We start from the raw sequence: 23,288 nt of genomic DNA on the forward strand, positions 1-23,288 counted from the left end.
GCCCATTATTAAATATTTGTTCCCCATGTAGGTACTTATTGACTGTAATCATGTCATCTGTGAAGGAGCAGAGGAACGGCCACCTGGCACAGCAGGGGTTAAAGAAAACCTGTGTGCTCAGCTAGCCCCGCCCCAGTATACATGCAGCCGATGCCATGCCTGCAGCGGGGAGAAAAAAAGGGAGCCTGGCTCAGTTGGGGACTGACTGGCGAGGAGGCAGGAGCTCTCTGTTTGCCTGCCTGAAGGGATGGAACAGTGGAGGCAAGTAAGCCACTGGAGGCAAGTGGATGGATCAGTGGACACAGCCACTGGAGGCATGTAAGCCTTCCCCTGCCAAGGGAAGTCTGCAGCTAAGCTCCAACTGCAGGCTAATTGAATTAGCTTGGGGCCATGCCCCAGGTTAAAAATACTTTAACTGGATTTAGCCCAGGGAAATGAGTCTTGAACACCACCACCCCGGTCAAGAGGCAGACCCATCTCCCCTGTTAAGGGGTTGAACTACACAGGGCCCTGGGGAGGGTCCGGGTTTCCCTCTAGCCCCTCTGACCAATGGTATAGCCGCTAGGCCACCCGGTCACCGAAGGCCCCTACCACGTCATCCCTTAAACCTCTCTTGGTAAACTAAAATAGATTGAACTCTTTTAATTTATCACTATAAGGCATGTTTTCCAATCCTTTAAGCATTCACATGGCTCTTCTCTGAATCCCTTCCAGTTTATCAACATCCTTCTTGAACTGTGGGCACAAAAACTGGACACAGAATCCAGCAGCTGTCACACTAGAGCTAAATACAGCAGTAAAATAATCTCTCTCCTCCTTCTCAAGATTCCCCTATTTATGCATTCCAGGATCACATTAGTTCTTTTGGCCACCATGTTATATTGGGAGCTCATGTTCAGCTGATTATCCACCATGACCCTCAAATCTTTTTCAGAGTCACTGCTTCCCAGGATAGAGTTGCCCATCCTGTAAGTATGTTCTTTATTCCTAGATATACACATTTAATGATAAAACGTATGCACTTACAATTAGCCAAATTAACGTGCATGTTTGCTTGCACCCAGTTTACCAAGCGATCCAGATTGCTCTGAATAAGTGACCTACCCTCTTCATTACTTATCATTCCCTCAGTTTATGTGTCATCTGCAAACTTTATCAGTGATGATGTTATGTTTTCGTCCAGGTAATAGAAAAAATGGTAAATGGTGTAGACCCAAGAAAACAATCCCTGAGGGATTGATGATGATTCATCAATCACAGTTACATTTTGAGACCTATCAATTAGACAGTTCTTAATCTATTTAATATATTTCATGTTAATTTTATATTGTTCTAGTTTATTTATGGAAATATTGTGCAGTACCAGCCAAATGCCTTACAAAAGTCTAAATATATTATGACAACACTATTACCTTTTATCAACCAAATTTGTAATCTCATAAAAGAAATACCAAGTTAGTTTGAGTGGATCTATTTTCCATAAACCCAGGTTGATTTGTATTAATTATATTATCAAGTCCTGTATCAGCTGCTCCATTATTCTTGCCTGGGACTGATGTCAGGCTTACAGGCCTATAACTAACCCGATCATCCCATTTACCCTTTTTAAAATTGGTACAACAACAACAATAGCTGTATTCCAGTCTTCTGGAACTTCCCTAGTGCTCCAAGACTTATTGAAAAGCAACAAACAGTCCAGCTAGTTCCTCAGCCAGTTTTTTAAAAATTCATGGATGCAAGTTATCTGAACCTGCTGATTTAAACATGTCTAACTTTAGCAGCTCCTGTTTAACTCTGTGGAATGAAAAGGGTGTTATTACTAACATAAAATGAGACTATATAATCTGTTTTTACCCAAATAAAGAAGAGAAATATTTATTGGACACTTGTGCCCTTTTTGCATTATTATTGATCGTTCTACCATTTCCATCTAGTAGTGGATAGATATAATTGTCAGGATTATTTTTGTTCCTAATGTATTTTAAAAAACTTCTTATTGTCCTTAAGTCTTCTGGTCATAGATTTCTCCTTGTGTCCCTTGGCTTCCTTATCAATTATCTACATTTTCTAACTTCTGATTTATATTCATTACTATCATTACTTCCCCTTTCTTCTGTTTGTTATATATAATTTTTTTAAACTGCCTTCAATTCCCTGTAAATCAGGTCTTTTTTTTTTTTTTTTAAACCACCACAAGGGCTCTTCCTCAGTTGCAAGATTGTGGCTTTTGGGGAACCTAATAAAGTGTTCTTAAATGATTCCCAATTATCATTCACATTTTTCTGATTAAATTCTTCTTCACAGCTGATTTGGCTCATAATTGTTTTCAACTTTGTGAAACTGGCGCGGTCAAAGCACCAAGTATGTATAGAACTGGTCTGGACTTTATTCTGCTTGCACATTATAAATTGATTCATGATCACTTACATACAAGCCACTATTAATTTTTAACAATGTGATCAGTCCATGTTTATCTGTTAGGACTAGATCAAATATAGAATTCCCCATGTTGATTTCAGCACAGCAGCACTAAGTGTCATCCACTTACAGCTGGAACTGCACCCCAACTTGCCCCATAGTTCTATACCATCCCCTATTTCCCTACACCCCAGTGACCTCAGAATACTTCTGCTTTCCTAAATTCAGCTAAAATTTCAATGAAATTTGCTATTCTGTCTTCACTTCCTACTCTAAACTGTAATGGTATATAAACTGTTAATTAGCAACTATTTTTCTCAATGTTGGATGGTTTCCAGAAATGCACAAAGGGATTACTTGGCATATCAGTTAATAAAATTTGTTTTGAGATTGATCTGGATAAAAACACTGTATAAATATACAAACTTTACAATATATTGTGCTATAAATTAGCTAATTCTATTGTGAGGGACATAAAAAGCCAGAACATGATAAAGTATGATAAAGTAAACAGAAAAAAATATGAATTCGTAAATGAGCTGCCACATGATGGTGGTTCTCTTTTAGAAGACTATCCCCCGAAAATTCCATTCCAGAATGTTTTCTTCAATGTAATGATTCTTCATTTAGAAGTAGAGTTCAGTTATTTAAAGCAAATGCACAACAATTAAGGGTAATTTAATCAACTACCCTGGCTGTTAACAATAAATATGATATCTTCAGATTTTAAGTAAAGTTTAATTTTCAGCAACAAAAGCAACCAACCAACCCTGGTGGCCATAGCCTACTTTTTGCCCCATGTTCCACACTGCTTCACAATTTGCTGCATACATACTGTTGGCAGCACATTCACTGAACTACTTGTTATACCTGAAAAGATGTTTCTCTGTGTCAAATATAACAACATTGACAAGTTCCATAGAGCAACTTCCCCAACACTTAATGGCTCTTAGTTGCTCTATCGTTGCACAGTGGCCTTGAGTGTGAAAGAGGAAATACTTATTTTAAACTGAACATGATGATTTAATTTATCATATGCCATAGGGGCTCTTTATATTTCTTGAAATGATCAGAAGTACACAAAAATAAACTGCAATCCCTCATGCTATGGCTATTAAAGCATAGTTCTTTCAAAGCACAATCTTTCCTGTATGTAAGGATCACAAAAATGACAGAATACTTACTGCTGAAGCAAGAGGCTTGTGACAAATTCATAGTCAAGTTTTTCATCACACTTCCTAGTGTTGTACTGTGTAAGCAACCCCATACTTCATTGGAGAAACCTGACTTTCACTGACCCAGACAAGGTGAGAAAAATCTCTATTTGTCTTAGCTCTTGAGCAGAGGCAGTTTTATTGGCATCTGGCATCTTTCTAATGATGAACAAATGGTTATCCAAGTCCAGCATTTCCTCTGCATGTCACTTTGATTCCTCTGTACATAGCATTTCATGGAAGCCCTGACTTCTATTTCACTGGGGGGGGGGGGGAAGACTGTTAATTCTGCCATACAGTAAACTTCAGAGGAGAAGATATGATGTTCTTTTTATGTATCTTTCAATTCTTTGAACCCTGAATCAAAGGTCTGTTCAGGTGCTCAATAATGTACCATATGCTTCCCAATCTAACAGAAGTACTTCTCCATACCAACTGATGTCTTTTCTACATCTGTATTCATTTTGCTTTTTTCTTCAAAGGTAAAATGTTTAAGAACATTGGGATGTGCTATTTCCCAATGCTACAAATGTTCCATTTCTCCCTGTTTTCCTAATTAGGCACTCACAGAAGTGCTGTTTTATAAAAATAATCTCTTTGAGGCCCAACTTGCCTGTTTCACAGACTGGCCCACAGACTGCATTCATTGTCTGCTGTTATCGATTGGGCTGTTAAGGCTGGCATCTGCACTTCCTGCAAAGAGGCTCCCTGATGAATTCAGACTCTATTAGTGAAGGAGAACATGAGTCATACTCATCTGTCAATTCTATTGAACACCCGGGTCTATTTTAGTGGAGCCTAGCAACTCTCCCCAACATTATCTAATGGTCTTTTCCTGCCTGGCTTTGAGCTACCATATACTACAGAGAAAGTCAATGGAACTTATTCAGGAATAGTAGAGAAAATCCACTTTTGTCCATCCATTCAGTATTATTTGTAAGATAACCTGATCAATGTCATGATCATTTGCATTGTTGGAAAGCAAGGCTGAACTGTACTGCTATGAGATAATTTGCATGCAAAAGCGCATCCATCAACCACCCTGGTCACCATATAGTAAAATATATTAAGATGATGAGGAGTGGTCCAACTTTTTTTTTTATCTTCTATTAGGTGCTCCTACTAGGAGTTCTTGTTTTGTTTTTTTAAAGTTTTCCACTGTTATTCTTTGAGTTTGAATTCAACAGTTTTTTTATAAAATCAACTTTATATTAGTTAACAGAAGAAAGTAGATTCTTTGGGTCTGTAGTGAGGTGGCCTGGTTCCCAGGCGCCCCAGAGGACCAAGAGCCCAGGCGGAGGCTGGACTGGGCAGAGCGACGGAGCTCTGGGCCCGCCCCGCAAAGGGTCAAGCACCGACCCGGAAGTACAAAGGTGGGCTCTCCAAGCTCTGCAAGGCCCCAGCCATCAGCCAGGCCAGACATCCACGACCGAGCTCCTGCTGGGGAGGCCGCAGAATGCAGCAGCCGACCCAGTCTCCCCCTTGCTCACTACCCGGAGGAGGACTGGCCGAGCCCGCCCCGCTCCCACTACCCAGAGGAGCCGCCGAGCCGGACGGGGGCCGTTGACCCAGAGGACTCGCTGAGCCCACCCGTGGACACTTACCCTGAGGAGCCGATGGTGATGCTGACACCACGACGACTCAGGTACTCGAGGAGGGGGAGAGTGGAAGTAGCCCGGGGGCAGCCCACCCCAGTCTGGCTGCAGCACTGCCAGAACCGATGTCAGTGTGTTGCAGCCAGGATCCCCACTGACCCAGCAGCAGACTGCCTGCTGCTGTTAGGGCCCCAGGCTGGGATGCAGTGGAGTGGGAGTGCCTGCATCCCCCCTCCCCCGCCACCCTTCCAGGGGTGGCGACTCCCCCTCTCCCTGGCCTGAGGAGGCCTTTAAACCTACATGAACTGCTGCTCAGCCCTGCCTGAGGGTCTGAGCCCTGTACTTGTGCTCGTTGCCCCATCCTGAGCCAGGGCTTGGGCTTTATAGACTTACAGACTTGAACTACTGTTCAGCCCTGCCTGAGGGTCTGAGCCCTGTACCTGTGTTTGTTGCTCCACCCTGAGCCAGGATGGGCTTTGTCGCTGTATAGACTGAACTGCTTGCTGTGTAGTGAGGCGGCCTGGTTCCCAGGCGCCCCGGAGGGCGAAGGGCGACCCTTCGCCCGACAGGGGAACCCTTACAGGGTCCTTTAATGAAATTTAATGGCCTAGGGCAAGCCCTGAGTCTTGTTTACTACCGGTGGAGAAAACATCATGCACTTCTTATATCATTTGCTTTTCTGTTGTTAGATAGACAGGAAGTCAGTATCATTTTAATTCCGACTCATCAAAATGGAGGGATCTCAATTCTGATTCTCTTCTACAGGGTTAGGCTTATAATTTGTGAGGCCTCTAGCCACTGGACAGAGACTGAGCACTGACACACCTCTTCTTGTGACACTGCTGCCAGAAGGTATGTTTCGTCTGCTCTGTAGGGTCCAGTCTTCACCAGTTCACCAAAATTTGTGCTTAAGACCTGAATTGTCTTCTTATGATTATGACCATCTCTGCTAGATCTTCATATCCACAAAGGTTTAATTGAACCCTTTCTTAGCTGAAAAGCACTTCAATGAAGATGCCACCACAGAATAAAAGCCATAAACAAGTCACTTAACATTCTTGTATACAGTCTCTGTTAATCTGAGTGACCAGGCTTGTTCTTACTGTTAAAACAATCTTGTAAATCTGTGATGCTTTTTTTCTTCCCCAACTTCTATTCAGTGTAGGAGGAAAGAAAGTTAAGTACAGTGTTTCATAAATCTTCCTGTGTTTCACTGAAAAATTTTATTATGTTTAGATGTCTTCTTGTCTTGCTTCTCGAAGTAATTCCAGACAAGCCCAGATATTAGCTGTTCTAAATTCTGAGTCAAACCAAAGCCCCAGAGCTCAACATGACCAACCTGGGAGAAGTTCAGATTCAGATCTGATCTTCTTGGCTCAGGAGTTGTCTAGTTACTGCAGTTGAGAGAAGTTGTCAGTAAGCATTTCTAGCTAGCACTCATGTTACAACACGTACTGCTAAGTGACCCAAGTTCTAAAAGGAGATTCATTATTCATCATAAAAGGAAGTACATTTGCCAATTCATAAATGCCAAGGACTGCTAGCTTGTTTTTTAACAGCTTTCCTCCTGTGGAGATTACATGGCTGAGGGCTCAAATTTGCTAAGCCCACACATTTGTTGGGAAGCACTACATGTGACCTAGCATGCAGAGTACTGTAGCTAAATGAATAAAACATGATATTTTGGTGGAAATAAAACTTCTGTCCTTGATGTGTTTCTTATTTGTTATGAATACGAGAACCTTTTTGAAGCAAGTATTATTTCTTTCAGTGTTTGCTCTGAAATACCTTGCCTGCTACTAGTAATAAACAAATGGAAATCACAAGCAGGCACTTAACTTATTGTCAAGGATCATACTTTAGAATAGAAATTTAGGGCTATCATCATAATATAAAAATCAAAACACTTTGCACCAGATTATTATTTACATTGAGGCCCCTTTACAGCAGTCTGGGAGTGTAAAGGGATTTTAAAGTGGGTGTAAAATACACTGCCAGAGTGGTAAAACATGGCCTTATTGTGAATGAGAATCAGGCTCTTTGGGTTTGTGGTATTCATTTGACAGCATCTGATTAAGCATCTGCATTCAGATTGGTCCTGTAAAGATCAAGTGTCTGATGTCTCTAAGCGAAACAAAATTCTGTTCTCGTGTTAAAGTGTATATCTAGGAGTTAACTATGCTTTTTTTTTATTTTGGCTTCTATGTTGTGTTTGCCAGCTGCTTTGCTTCCATATTAGTATTGTCAGGTTAAAGTGTTTATTCTTGTTGGCGCAGTAATCATAAACCCTGATTCTGGAAGCTATAGCTGCTGCAGAGGGAATCTGAAAGGTCAGTCAGCCTGAAGGAAAGCACTAACATGACTGAGGATTAAAGGAAGAAACCCATATCCTAGCTAGAAGGAGCTCTGAAGCCAGCCAACTCTGCTGACAAACAAACCTTTAGGGATTCAGATACAGAGTCTTTAACTACTCTATCTAAATACTAGTGTTAGTATTTTCTGCCCAAAGGAAAAGCCAATATTACGCCAAGAGAGGGACAAGTTGACCAAAAGACTCTGAGGAGCCAGTGAAAAAACTTCTGAAGAACCAAAGTCCCCAGCAGACAAATCCTGAAGGTCCAGCTTAGAGTCAGGACCAGACAAGAGGGTAGTCTGATGCACTATAGCCCGTGTAACAGAGGGGACTAGCAGCTAAAATCTGATAGAAAAAATATCCTGGACAATCCTGAAAAAATTTCTAGTTAAATACGCCGCAACAGAGAAATGTACTAATCCTTAGCTAAACTTAATAGTGGCCATTGATTGTTCACAGAGAAAGCCCTTAGAATATACACAAAACTTTTATGAAGTTTCACTATCATGCTCAAAAAAATATAGTTCACTGAAGAATGGCATTTGCTGAATAAAGTATATTTATGAGAAAAGTGTATTAGCTTACAAAGCAGTTTGAAATGAAAATGTTGGCAGAAGCTGGAACAGACCATATGAACAGAAGTGTAGCATCATGCATCAAACATTAGAGTGGCACAGCAGGGACCTGAATTCTAGTTTCTGGCCTGCTGGGTTCCCTTGGGCAGTATCCCCTCTGTAAAATGGGAATGCTGTTACTGTACTGAGCTCCTTTGTAAAGCACTTTGAAATCTACTGATGAAAAAGGTTAGGTGTTAGGTATTATAGATGATATTTGGTTAATATTCATTAAAAATTGCAGACGTTTAACAACTGGGTATGTAATGTAGCTTCATTAAAAGGAAGGTCTCCACTCTGGAGGGTGAGAAAGATATTGAAATAAAAAGGCCTGTCCTTTGTAGGTCAGTAATGTAAAAGGTTGCTCTGTTATCTTTACACCAGTATATTGTCTTTGATACACCCACTGCCATCAATGGAAATTCCACTGGGGATCAAAGACCATAATATGGTTTGCAATGTGATGATTAATAGTGCTGGTAATTAGCAGTAAAGGTTACCTGGTGCCCAATAAATGTTATCTAGTGAAAGAAATATATTATTTTGTTACAATAGGTAATCAGTAGATAAAATAACACCCACACATGAACTAAGCTTGGTGAATACGAAAATAGAACCTGAACAAAACCTATCATCATCATTATTGATAATTAATTTATTTCTATTGTGCGAGTGAGTAAGGACCCAAACAGGGATTAGGACCCATTGCACTAGCCACTTTGCAAACACGATTACACAGAAGCGGTCCCTGCCCCAGAGAGTTTATAATCTAAAATGTAGACAATATGTGGCAGATGAATAAGAACTCAAATAGGAGAGGAAGTAGGAGAGAAAGAGATGGGAGGACAAGATTGTAGCAGACACAGGTGTGCTTGTATAACTCAGTCGTAACAGTGTGTTCAGCAGTCCCTGGTACTTGCCAGTCTAGCCTTATTTCACACACCATCGTAATTACCATATGACATACAGACGCTATATAGAAAAGAACAAATAACCAGCAACAACAGGACTCAAAAGCTAAAGACTGAACAGTAGCTTTAGTCATTTTTTTTTTTTTGAAGAAAACATGAATGCAGTTACAACTAAAAACAAAACAGAGTGCAAATAATTATGAAAAGTGTAAAATATTTAAATATAAATATTTCTCTTCACCAACAAGCTATTTCACATCCTCCCAAAACTGTAGCGTTTCATGGAATATAGAATCTAACTGTTATGAACACATATTTAGTTTCAGTTCTTGTTCTCATGTTTTCAGGAACTGGCTAGTACATTTCTCCTTATGCTGTTGAGCACTTCTCTTCCACCTCTCCTATTTCTCTTACATTACTCAGCAGACTGATACAAAGAGGCATTCTCCCTTTCATAGAAAACTACCAGAAGGAGATAACACAGACACATAACCTGTTATCAAAGGCTGCATATTTGTAGGCTTCCATTTGGTCCCCAAAAATGAACTGATGGCATCTGGCCAAGCAGCAATAGAAACTAAATGGTAGATATGGTAAAGTGATTTATCAGAGCAATGGCTGAAAAGGGGAAGCTATTATTTGTACCACTGTTGGTATCACTCTGATAATTACTGCAAAGTAGTCTCAAAGGAACAATAATTTGTAAATACTTATAGCTTTGTTTTTGTTATTATTTATTATGGGCCTGTTATACCGAAAACCAGAGCTGTATGAAACCGGCTCTTTGAGGTTTGCATAATATGAGGAAACACCAATGGGTGGATCCAGCCATCAAGCTTCACACTTCCTGAAGTGCATTTTGTGTTTCAGGTTTGCAGAGACTCAGTGCTTATTTTGTAATGAAAGAGTTGCTGGAGCTCAAGCAATTTTTTTTACATTCATAACTGATGCAGCAAACCCAGAGGTGTTGGGGCTCTAAACAGTCAAGCTAGAGGTGCTGGGGCTCAGCCCTGACAAGCCCAGGCACAAATTAAGCACTGCAGAGACTCCAAACCAACCTCACACCAAACCCTGTAAGTTTTGCTTGGTTTATGCTGAAACTGGTGAATTTCAGCACCTTCCTCCTAGGACCATAATTCTCCCTACTCCTTACATTGTGCTATTTTATGAAAGAAAGCTAGTGTTCCACAGCCAGCAGCCTCTCCCCTTTAGGTGGTGGCTATCTGCATCTTTAGAGTGTGCATAGCTGGCCCTACCCCTTGTTGTAGGGATTCCCCATTTGATATGGTGTTTTCTGCTGAAAATATACTCCAGAGTGAGGTAAAGTATCTTCAGTGTGGCAGCAGTGGATCTGAAGAACAGTGGATCCGATGGTCAATGAAGGGACAGGATTGGCTGTCAATTCACCTGCATTTTATGGATTAGACTTAGATTCCCACTAAAAAAAACGTGCTAGATGGGGAGCAGGCCAGCCAACCAGCTATTTCCTGAAGATCTGATGGAGTGAGGAAAAGACTGGTGGCCTTTTGTTTTCCAGCAGAGACCACCAGGTAGGGATGGGCTTGGAACTGCCTGAATTAAGCAGGGCGCATGAAGAATATGAAGGGATTTGGTATCTATTGGGAGGGTGGATATAATTAGATCGGCATTCTGTGAAGGGGAAAGAGGATCTTCAGTCAGCTCAAGTCTTCTTTGATGTTTCCTAAAGCCTGAACAGTGGTTTGGATTCATACTAAAACCCAGGATCTGGTAAAATTGCTCGCTTTTAGGTTTTGATGTGAAATGTTCCCACAGCCCAAATGAACACTATGTACAACAGCTACTTCAGTAGAAATGTATATTTTCATTTTATGGCACCTTAATGCATGAATCTGGACTATTTATTATTCTTGATGTTATTGTTGAAGTGTAATCCAGATTAACAATATAAACATATAGCCATAACTTCATTCCAGCCTCTCCCTTTTTCATGTTCAGCAATTAACATTTTTTCAGTCTGGCAGCACAGTAGCCCTGTATTTCACTTTCATGTGGGAGATCTGAAGTCAGGAGTGATTGTTGGACAAATCTGCCCTTTGACTTCAAGGAAGTTGCACCCATTTACATTGAGGACATGAGTGGTGTACATCCAACCATTTTGTGAAATAGCCGACTTATGAAGAAGAAACTTCCATTACCCCTAACTGGCTATAGAGAAGATTCTAAAATACAGTTTAAAGGAACAGAGGAAAAACAGGAGGATATCTGTGCTAAAATACAAGATATTGTTGTAGCTCCCTTACTCAGGAGAAAAATGGAAATTTTCTTGCTGCTGCCAATTATAAAAAATATGTGTTTTTTAAACAAAAGCTCAAATGCTCTAACTTCTCATTAATGACAACTATGTAATCAACCTGCTACTTACAGTTAGATAAAGTTGATTTGTCCAGTGACCGATTACTTTGTATTCTGCACTTTTGTTGGTCATTTGATACTGAAATATATCATAGCGCCCAGGTGCATCTCCATTTTCATTGAAAATAACAGGTGTTCCAGCACTCCCTACAAAAATGTTGAACAACAATTGAAATAAAGTTCCTCCAAAAACATTTTTTTTTCTTTAACATGTTCTGGAAAAAATAAAAGAATCTGATATGAGCACATCAAGCAAGTTTTCATGCAATGTTGCCAGCATTATAATAAGCCTAAAAAGCTTGTAAAGAAAAGGCCATTGTGCGATGTTACTTGCCTCACAATATAAACTATCCGTCAGTGCCAGCTAACCTCTGTAAAATTAATCAAACCAAATTACAAAGACAAATGTTCAGTTAAATGTTTAACATCGATTAACATTAGATAGCTATTATAAGCAGCAAGGATAAAATCCTGGCCCGGTTGAAGTCAATGGCAAAACTCACACTGACTTCAATGGGGGTCAACACCTTCACCTAAGCACTAGAGCACAGTGTAAGAAAAGCACAGGCAAGAGTCAGGCTGTGTCTAGTCAGCTGAAAGTTCCCCAGACATAGGGGAGTTCTCAGCTAAAGCTTGCATAGTCTGGTCTTGCACCACACACCCCAAGGCCCAGCATATGAGGCATGCAAACAGCAGCAAAGCATTTTGCTGGAGTGCTATGGACTCTTGCTGGTCTCAGCTAGTGAACAGTCACTCTGGGACAATTGCCAGCTGACATAGTTATAGAACCTTAATTAAGTCAATAGAGCTAAACCAGCATAGAACGGGTTTAACTCAGTGATGAATTAAGCTGAGTTTCTCAGCAATTACAATTGTCAGGAGTGGTGTACTGAAGGTGTGGCAAATTCCAACTCCCTCCACCCTGAAAATTAGAAAATGAGAGAACAGTCAAAGTGTTGGGGGAAGAAAGCAATGTGGGATTACACTTGCAGAAGTGGGGAGCTAATTGCTATGATATAATGTTAAAAAACTTTGGGGGACTGTATCAAATCATGTCCTAGCTAGACTATCTTCAGCACAGGATGAGGTTGGAGGTCCACATCTGGGAGTTGCCTTTTGGTGGCCTTACCTGTGTGAAATGACTCAGGGTTTTGTGAACATTTTGCAATATTGCAAAGCTCATACCAAAAATCTCTAGACATTCTGTTCAAATTACAAACAATTGTTATAAATTCAAAGTCATTTTGTGATCATTTGTCAACAACCATTTAACATTGTATTTTAAAAGTAAGTAAGTGGGGGCTTTCCATGTTTTATCCAATTACTGTGTAGTTACAATGCAATGTATTATTTTAACCTATGATTGACTCAGGTACTTACACGCAACAAGTCACCATCGTAACTATACTGAATGCTTCATAACAGAAGGTGTATGGTAGAAATCTTAGGAATGTGAGAACTGGTTTGGATAAACTTAAGAGTTTAGCTAGACCTTCACCTGTCTCACAAACCAAACTTCTTCTGAGGCTCAAACACATTTATGTTTCTTGTTGTCCATTTCTTACTCACTGGCAGAACCAAAAGTATCAAAATATTTCAAGAAAGTCTGTTCTTGCAGTACTTCTAGCCTGCCTAGAATCAGGAAGTACTGTAATCTCTATTCATAAGGGCTCCAGACTATTTCAAAAAGCCCAAATGGGATGTATGTGGAGACGCAGCTCAAACCAGTCTCCCCCACATGCCAATCAAAAGAGAGTGAGGTGATTATGCTGCACCCTCAAAGAAGGGCAGCAGATTACATTCTTCTCAGCACAACCTCATTGCTTCCCGATACTCCCACTGGGGGTGCAGTGGTGCACCATCCCTTCTCTTAGGACTGTAGTTCAATGCCATGATATAGCCCCAAAGAGTGATAAAGAAGGACAAAGCAGATGGGCTGCATATCTGAACCAGTCTCCTGAGCTTTGCATATCACTAACATAGTCCCTCCCTTGTAGGTGTGCATTTGTCCATTTTTAGCATCCTTTTAAGGGGAGTTTCTGTGAATGATAATGCATATTATAAGGTTTCTGTGGCCTCCTAATGTCCTCATATCAACTTCCTCAGAGCTCTGCAGGCACAGTGGGGCTAGAACTCAGACTCCCCCTCCCCACACTTGAACAAAAGGAATCTTTCTTAACATGACACATAGCTGAGTAATTCTGATTCCATCCAGCTGAAGGCAATGCATATCAGCCAGTTCAGCACAATATAAAGGGAAAGTTTACCGGTTATTAAGGCTAAAGTCATATTTCCTTATCAAAATATGAAGTAATAATCTAGTACTGAAAAGTCCCACCCACCCTGGGTAGCTGCCAGCAGTTTTATAGCAAGTGACTGTGTGGTAAACTAGCATATTAGCTAAACAGTATTAAAATAATGGCCTTCTGATCCCAATCATATGCGAACCCTTCAAAACTGAGGTCATTTTCAACAGGGCCAACACTGTGATTCAGAAAAAAATGAAAAAAAAAAACCCATAAATGAGGTGCATGTATGAGCGAGGGAAGCAAAAAGATGATAATTTTATAGAAGTGTTTGATTTTTTTTAAACCTTTTGGCAAGAAGGATTCTTTGTTGTAAACAATTGTTTTTCAAGAGCGGTAGTTCTCAAACTTTTGTACTGGTGACCCTTCACATAGCAAGCCTCTGAGTGCGACCCTCCTTATAAATTAAAACCACTTATAAATATATTTAACACCATTATAAATGCTGGATGGAAAGCAGGGCTTGAGGTGGAGGCTGACAGCTCGTGACCCCCTATGTAATAACCTTGTGACCCCTTGAGGGGTTCTGACACCCCCTTTGAAAACCCCTGTACAAGAGATTCCTTAGACATGAAAAATAAAGTCAGTGAAGGTGTAAAATATCACAGATCCACAAGCCCGATAAAGCTAGCTGAATATAATGTATGAGAATACATTCTGCAACACATTCTGCATTAATACTACTGAATCGGAGAGGAATTTAAAAAAAGAGTCCTCAATGAAAATGAATGTGTGGGGCTGTGTGTGGAGGAACAGCTAGAAAAGCAGATACTGAGATAGTGGTTGACTCTGATAGTCAGGAATTGATTCCCCAGTAAAGACCCTAAAAATAGAGCAGTGGTCAACCTTTTAGAAATGTAAATGGCTTTTTGAGAGAGAAATTAGTATTTTTCCTATCAACAGTCCTGAGATTCCTCATATAGGAAAATTTAATGCTTCAGAGGCTTGGTGTAAATGCTAAAAAAAAATGGCTGTGATGACAGGCTGAATTAGGGACATGTACCAACAATTCCAAACTCTCCTGTAGCTGATTCAGTACAGTGATTTCCATAATATTTCATCAAATCTCAACACCTTACTAACCTCATGATATAAGCATATCAAACTGTAGCTATTTTCTTAAAGTAAGTGCTAATACAGAAGTCTCATTATTGAAATCCTGATTCTGGAAGCTGATCCATGTGAGTGGATCCTCTTTTCCACTGCAAGTCCCACTGAAAATGAAGACTCATTGTGGGGGTCTCCCCAGCTAAATCAGCTTATAGGACTGAGTCCTTGTGATGCAAATACAGACAATAGACTGGTCTATAGAGAAAAATCTCAGAACGTACTATAGCTTAAAAATGTGTTAGCATTAAGCCATATTGGAAGAATGTGGCAGTTTATAGGATCATCAGTCATTATAATTAATAATATAATCAGTTTTGAGTGCTAAGGATTTTTGTATAGCTTCTCTTTTTAATTAACTGTTAAAACCAACAATGAAAATGTCTGATGTACATTAATTAAAATGTGATTGGGGAAGTAGCAAAGGAAAAGTTTGTATTTGAACTGACAAGACATAGAAATCCCAAAAGAGAAGGAAATATCTTTAACATTTAAAAGGAACTATTTGTCACTGATATGCATTTCAACAAGACAGATGAAAATAGAAGGTTTAAATGAAATCAACTCAGAGAAAAGAGGAGTTGTTAAAACATTTTATACTTGGTTAAGGGACAGAAATGGCAAAGAATTATCAACAATTAAGTAGAACCGAGGGAGTCTAATTTGCGAATGTTAGGCTGGCAGACAAAAGAGCAACATGCACTGTATCCAGTTATGTAAGGTTCACTGATAAATGCAGCTATTATCTACGCAATCTCCATACATAAGATCATACTCAAACAATGAACAATATGTTCTCTAACATAGCAAACAATTATTGTCCTACGGCTATTAAAATTGCATCTTCAAACAAAGATCTTTGATAACACCACTCTAGAATTACTGATCACAAGCTGAAGCCAGTGAAAGATTCTCCCTTATCATGGACCAAATTCTGGCTGCTCTTATCTGAGTGCACCAGTCAGAGTTAGAGGGGGATTGGGAGAGTGCAGGGTACATAATATATCGATTGTGTGTTTTTGAGATGATATTGTTGCCAAGTGGCTCACTCACAGAGAAGATAAGGGGCCCAAGTACTACAGTTCATATTGTAGAAGCCTATTTTAAGAGGTGCTGGGCAATTCTAGTTCTGATTCCACAGAGGTGAGTGTAATTAGTCTGGTATCTGTTGCCTGCAGCATGTGGGTTCATTATAAACCTTCCGCCCATTACATTTCTGTGCAAGAGACAGCCAGAATCTCACACCTTGTATTCCTGTGCAGAAAGGGGAAGTGTTAGTGGCATGAGTGGGACCAGATATCCAGAAGGGAGTAGACTAGACCTGTGGCTTCACTGCCTCATGCACTATCAGCTATATCAGAGCTAATACTGGGAAGAGCATTCTGCACAGTATGGGCACACAGTGGTTGATCCATATGTGCTCCCTTCTGCCAGGAAACCTTGAGGCATTCTGCCCGTTCTCTCCATAATCAAGAAGTGTATTAGAGAAGCTTATCCGGCTTACTGCTGAACTGCACAGCAAGTTAAAGGAGAACTACAAGAGTCATACATTAAGTACATCGCTGTATTCCTATGAAAATGGAAACATACAGAAGAATTCATTAAAAAAGTCAACATTTTCCCACCCACTTAACTCCTATACTGTTTATACAGAAAAACAGCAGCAATCTCAGCTACCATGTGGCTGTTGGCAAATCATATGGATACACTGAGACATCAGAAAATATTCAGTTTTTGTGCAGCAACCACAGAACTAGGATGTATCAGAGACATGATGTTGCATTTGTGTGAAAGAATAGGCTGGAGTCTATCAAAATGTCAGTGGGCAGATAATATTCATTTTTTCTGAAATATAAACAAATACACAATGATTTTAAAAGTTTTTTTAAAATATATCTTGCAACTTCAGCAGTAGCTGATGTATTTTTCATAGTCCTTCTCAGAACAACTTATGATCCTGATTTTCTGCAGAGGGAAAATGAGAGCTCTTTTGCCTTAAATGTTTGCCAGGAACTGAGTGAGTAGAGAAGTGCTAGGGAGCCTCTGTCACAAATATAACTGAACTTCATTTGCAGTAGTGTCACCAAAATAGTACATAAAGCTCAAGAGAACAGTATAGTTGTCACCAACTCCCTCCCCTCAGAAATCACATATCCTCCCTGACTCTTCTACCATCCTCCCAGACTCATTTCTCCTGAGCCGCCTTCCTCCTCCCAGGTCACAACCAACCTTCACTTTTCCACTGTTTTCTTTCATGCAGCTCCACCCCACTTACCTAGAAAGATATACTTATTGTACCCTGATTACCTCTTCACTGTTGGCCCTCCATTGCACATGCTATGTTGTCATTCCATTATGACATTGCTGTCATGTTCAGCAGCACAGCAGGTGGATTCTCCCTAGAACACTTGGTACTAAACAGGAGATGAACATGATACCCTGATGACTTACTTGATAGCCAAGCCATTCTGGAGCAGTGGTATCGTTGTAAAATAAATAAATAAATAAATGAAAATGGAAAAAGAAAGGGGCATAAGTGTGGACCTTACAAAGGGTTCTATATGAGGTTAAATGTGCAACTCATGATTTTATAAGACTTCATCTTCTGTTGGTATCTGGATTATTTCCTCTGAACTGAGCCCTTGTGGTGGGTTGTGCTGCATAGTATGCTTGCAATGTCACTTCCATTCTACCCCCTATTTTTGACATGCACACACACACCCTTAACTTTGCAAATAAAGGCTTATTGAGCTGAAAATTGGTAGAATGCTTCTTGGGCCAAGGTAGAATATTTCCTACCAATTTACAGAAATACAAAGTGGGGAGGAGGGGTTCTGGAATTACTGTCTCTTCAAATACAGGGGTGCCTATCGTCTGAAAATTACTCTCTTTCTTTTCTCACTCATAATTCCAATATTACAGTACAAATGCCCTTACCATGACACACACCTATCAGACGACTCCCTTTGGGCACAAACTAGTGCCAGTATCAGACCAATAGAAACACAGAAGAAAGATCGTTCAGATTATTTTGGGGAACAACCTTTGGAAATATCAGCAAACAGGAAGTTATTGCACAGTCACTGGAAGAAGAGATTTCTTCTCCCGATTCCAGAAAGCATGGCATGGGGAGCCCGGGAATTGCCAGTGTGTGTTGTGAGGGAGTGGTTGGGGGGTAAAGATATGGGAGTACATGAAGGGCTCAGCGAGGAGGTGGAAGGCACAAACAGGGAGCTGGATCATGCAGAGGGTCACAGCACAGTGTAAGGGGCTCAACAGGGAGTTGAAGCAGGCAGGAAAGTTGTAGATGAGATGGAATCCACAGAGCTATCTATAGCCACATGGTATTGCCCAGAGATGAGATTCAGCCTCTTGAGTAGCACTTCCAGGCTCATGGACACCCTGAGGCTTGCAAGAGCATAGTTGCTCTCTGGTGAATCATGGTGGTTTTCTAGAGGGAGCAGCTACCTGTGGTTAAGAACAACACTTGTGTGAGGAGCAGTGAGCACTATTGGAGTCTGGCGGACAGTTAAAATGTCCTCCTAACATGGCTTATTTCCACTACCTGAGCTTCTACCCAGTCTCCAATGATACCCAGTGCCTGTGAGTTCAGGTCTTCAGTCTCCCTGCCAGATGATATAGTCTAATGAACCAGCTTTTCAGCAAATTTCTACTTCTATCTGCCAGCCTATGGGACAGCTAATGGCAGCTGGGGTCTTGACAAACCTTCAGCTATCAGGCTCCGCCTCTCCTCTGCACCCTCCAATCAAAACAAAGGGCAGGAAGGAGTGAGCCAGCAGGGAGAAACTAATAACTGAAACTCTATCAGAGCCATTAGGCTCTCCTAAGCCATGACTACACCCTCTAAACACTATTTTAATTTCATAATTTTTTTAATACTTACATACAAGGAAGCATGTATTTGATGGCATATTTACTCTCTCTGTCCTGTCACTCCTCTAAAAAATTAGACTGTAAGGATTAAAAAAAATCACTAGAGAAATTCCAACCCTCCAAAATTATGTTACAATGAAGTTGAGGTTATGGCCATCATGCCCTTCCTCAATGCTTGTTTAAAGCCATGAAATGCTAGGACAAATCAGGAAATAGTTAACTTCCCTTGCACCAATCCTGTACAAAGTTTTAGAGATTTTTGTTTTTGAAAATACATCAAATGTGAGAAAAACAGAAATGGAGATAGTTTTATTCTCCTCATTCAAGACACCGATGTAGTCTTAATTCCTCCTCCTTAGGGATGCTACTAGGAAATCTGAACATTACATCAACTTACCCCATTGTAACAAACGTGTCATTTTTCTGTATGTCCACCACAACTCCAAATGAGGACTCCTGTTCACACAGTGCAACAGGCTCTCAGATGAGAATACAGTACATCTATGGATCAGCTGCTTATGGTTCAGCAAGATCACATTAGACACACTGAGCTATCTCTTCTTGTTTCCAGCTGTACAATAAGCTGTGCAATAATTAAACAGGCTAACAATACATAAGGGAATCTCCTAACAGGATTTTCCAGTAGCTGACACAGGTCACAAAAGGCTCCATTTTCTAACTATGCTGGAAGGAGGACAGGAGAACTGAATGTTGTTTAATTAGGCCACAACTTTATTTTTAAATTGACATGAGAGTGATCTCCGGTTGACGCAGGTACTCCGATGGGAATGATAGAAGTAAGATAAGAGCATCTCCCATCTACTTAGTGCAGTAAATCAACCTATTCATGTAGCTGGAGTAGCATAACTTAGGTCGACTTACCCCAGTAGTGTAGACATAGTCTACACAAATAACGTAGCTAGAGTTGACACAGCTTAAGTTGACTGCGGTGTCTACACTGCACTAGGTCGACAGGAGACGCTCTCCCATAGATTCACCTTATTCCTCTTGTTCTCAGTGGAGTACCAGAGTCGACTGGAGAGTGCTCTGTCGTCGATTCAGCAGGTCTTCACTAGACCCACTAAATAGATCCTCGGTGCATTGATCGCAGCAGCATCGATCCTGCGGTAGTGTAGACATAGCCTAAGTTTCAGGGAGGGGCCAGGCAATAAATGTGTACCATGCAGGTAATTCCATAATACTACTGGCAGGGGGTGGGGTGGTGTCTGTCAGCCATCCCTCTTTACCCATCCTGGTCCCCAGTCAACATGCTGCTGAGACCTCACCATACCCTCTTAAATGAGGGTTAAAGGAGCTATAAAGGAAGGAGAATTTGGCTCTCTGATTATCATGACAGAGACCCAAACTCCTCATGTTTCTACTCCTTTAAAGAATACCTCCTTTAAATCCTTTACCAACCTATGTTATTTGACCACTGTCTCCATTCCCTACAGATGACCTGCACTGGACATCCACCACAAGAAGGCACCAGTAATTAGCTTGGCTCCCATCTTCCCTCTGCCCCCCATATCTAGCTGGGTTCCCAGACTTCTACTAAGGGACTTCTTTAATATGGACCAAAAAGGTGTCAGCTCCCAAGTTTGACAAGTGGACCCCATCCTTCCTGAGTAATTCTGGTGCCCCATATGCTATTTCTAGATGAAAAAGTTACCAACCCCCACCCCCTTTGCCAACTATAAATTTGGCCATCTCCCTATTTACATACCTCCTAGCCTTGTCAACCTGAGGGGACTTCACAGCTGCCTGCCGCACCCATCATTGCAACATGTCCAACCAAATAATTTTTACTCCTAGGAAAAGTTCCAGGATCTGCCCAAGTCCTTCTGAGCTCTAATCATTAAGTCCACCACTTTAAATGTTCACAAATCATTTTCCCTGAGGTAAACCACAATCATACCAGGTGTAGGCTCAGGGGCCACAACAGTGTACAGAAGGGGCAAGAGCTTGTCTCATAACATGCCCCTCCTCCCACACCCACACCAGCTCAAGACTGCTTCACCACTGAGACCCAGCAGTGAACCTCCCGACAACCTGGAAGCCTAGCTATCTGCCTAGTAAACAATAGTGTGCCCACAAATCCACAGTCAGTCTGGTCCATATGTCAGCACCTGGAATGGAAGCAGAAAGGAAAATGAATGCTGATTCCCCAATTGTGGTCTCATGTGCATTTGGCCTGCTTTCAAATGTCAACAATCCATTGCCTAAATTGCACTAGCCCTCAGAATCAGCTGGGCCACTTCTGAATGAGTGGGAACCAAATTCATGCGCTGGAAGCCCCAACCTCATCAGCCCATCCTTAAAACTGTAACAAACTGGGATGTTGTGAGGGAACTCCCATCATGGTGAATCAAGAAGGGCCCATCACACCCTGACCTTATAGCCATATATGCCCTCAGACTCCCAGGCTCACCACCCTCCTGTAGAATAATGGATGCATCCTTGTATTTGACCTCCTTGAGGTTAATATCACAGATTGACTCTCCCAATATGTATCCCTCAGTTCCAAAGCCCAACCAAGAGAGTCCCTACAGGACCCAGATACTAGTTCACTGATCCTAAAAGCTCCAAAAAACACATTACCAGAAATGCCACTCCGAAAAAGGTCATCTCTTGTTCACAACAACATATTGGCTCTAGAATCCATACCTTATCCCTAAGCATATTACCTGTGATGGGATGGGTATCTTCTCTAGGGCTGGTGCATCTAGACCACCCTGTTAGAAAACTCTGAACTAAAAACCCACTAATAGGATCTGGGTAACCATTCAGCCTACTGGCAAATGTAAGGGCTGCTAGGCAAGTGGTGATGCTTGACAGGTTGCTAAAGGGGATGTACTGCAGCACCTATTCCTCCATAATGGGCCATATCCGTGACAGGCCCTCCCACTCCTGAAATTGCACAAAATCATTTCAACTTCTCTCATAGCTCTACAATGTTCATGGAGCCACCAATCTCCACACTACCTTGACAGCCGTCCAAGGTTCCATAGTGCTAGTGGCATCCATTCAGGTTCTTTGCTAGCTTCTGGTTACAGCTGCCAAAATCTGCCCATCTGAAAATGAGGCATTGCATCTGCTACGTCATTATCAACCCCAGACACATGTTTGGAAGAGAAAAGATGTCAACGTTTAAACATTGTAGTACAAATTCCCTCACCAATCTCATAACTCTGTTTGATCTGGATAACTGGCTATTGATAACATGTACCACTGCCATGTTGTCACACCAGAAACATATCCTTTTATTAGCTAACTCTGTTTCCCAAATGACCAAAATAGGAAAAAATCCAGAAATGTTAAATCCCGCACTACTTTTGTATCCAGGTGGAGAGTCATCTCTGGGCACACATCTCCCTTGATAAAATACCCCAAACCCATATCTCCTGAAGCACATGAGTAAATATTTAAATCAGCCTCAAGTATCCATTCCTCCCTCCATAATAGACACGCAATCAAAATGGCTCAGAGACTGCTCCTATACCCCCAACTCCTCCTTCACCCTTCTAGTAACTCACCACAAGTTGCCCCGGGGCTACCATTGGTAGGCAAAGTGAAGAATCCCAATAATGGATTGAGTTCCCAGAGAGAGAAACTTTCCTGGCTGCTCTGCCTCTCCTAATCAAGTCTGGGAGTTGAGGAAGCTTATCCTGAGAAAGTTGTGATATACCCATCAGTGTGCCTACCTCAATCCCCAAGTAGGTAAGTGTAGTGGAAGGCCCCTCTGTTTTTTCCTTTGCTAGGTGTACCTGCAATTTTTTGACCAGGGTCAGAAAGGGGTCCACCAGGCTAACACACTTATCCAAAGAGCAGCAGAATACGGACCCTAGACTTCAGAAGAGCAGACTTTGAGTCCCTCAGGGAACTGAAGGGCGGGATCCCCTGGGAGGCTAATGTGAGGGGGAAAGGAGTCCAGGAGAGCTGTCTGTATTTTAAAGAAGCCTTATTGAGGGTGCAGGAACAAATCATGCTGATGTGCAGAAAGAATAGGAAATATGGCAGGCAACAATCTTGGCTTAACAGCGAAATCTTCAGTGAGCTGAAACACAAAAAAAGCTTACAAGAAGTGGAAACTTGGACAGATAACTAGGGAGGAGTATAAATACATTGCTCAAGCATGCAGGGTGTAATCAGGAAGGCCAAAGCAAAATTGGAGTTGCAGATAGCAAGGGATGTGAAGGGTAACAAGAAGGTTTTCTACAGGTATGTTAGCAACAAGAAGAGGGTCAGAGAAAGTGTGAGACCCTTACTAATGTGGGAGGGAACCTAGTGACAGATGATGTGGAAAAAACTGAAGTATGCAATGCATTTTTGCCTCGGTCTTCACAGATAAGGTCAACTCCCAAACTGCTGCGCTCGGCAGCACAGTCTGGGGAAGAGGTTAGTAGCCCTCAGTGGTGAAAGAACAGGTTAAGGACTATTTAGAAAAGCTGGACATGCGCAAGTCCATGGGGCTGGATGCAT

The 23,288-nt window shown here is 41.3% G+C and overlaps 1 protein-coding gene across 3 annotated transcripts in view; it reads right to left on the reverse strand.

Moving 5' to 3' along the window:
• The window catches only part of GRM8 (glutamate metabotropic receptor 8), a 534,221-nt gene that overhangs the window by 92,348 nt on the left and 418,585 nt on the right, over positions 1–23,288 (reverse strand). For all 3 annotated transcript variants that reach the window (XM_030549179.1, XM_030549177.1, XM_030549178.1), the window contains exon 8: positions 11,510–11,646. In XM_030549179.1, the coding sequence (XP_030405039.1) occupies positions 11,510–11,646 (137 nt within the window). The remainder of the gene's footprint in view (positions 1–11,509; positions 11,647–23,288) is intronic.

This window comes from Gopherus evgoodei, chromosome 1, assembly GCF_007399415.2.
Source record: "Gopherus evgoodei ecotype Sinaloan lineage chromosome 1, rGopEvg1_v1.p, whole genome shotgun sequence".
NCBI classification, from domain to species: Eukaryota; Metazoa; Chordata; order Testudines; family Testudinidae; genus Gopherus; species Gopherus evgoodei.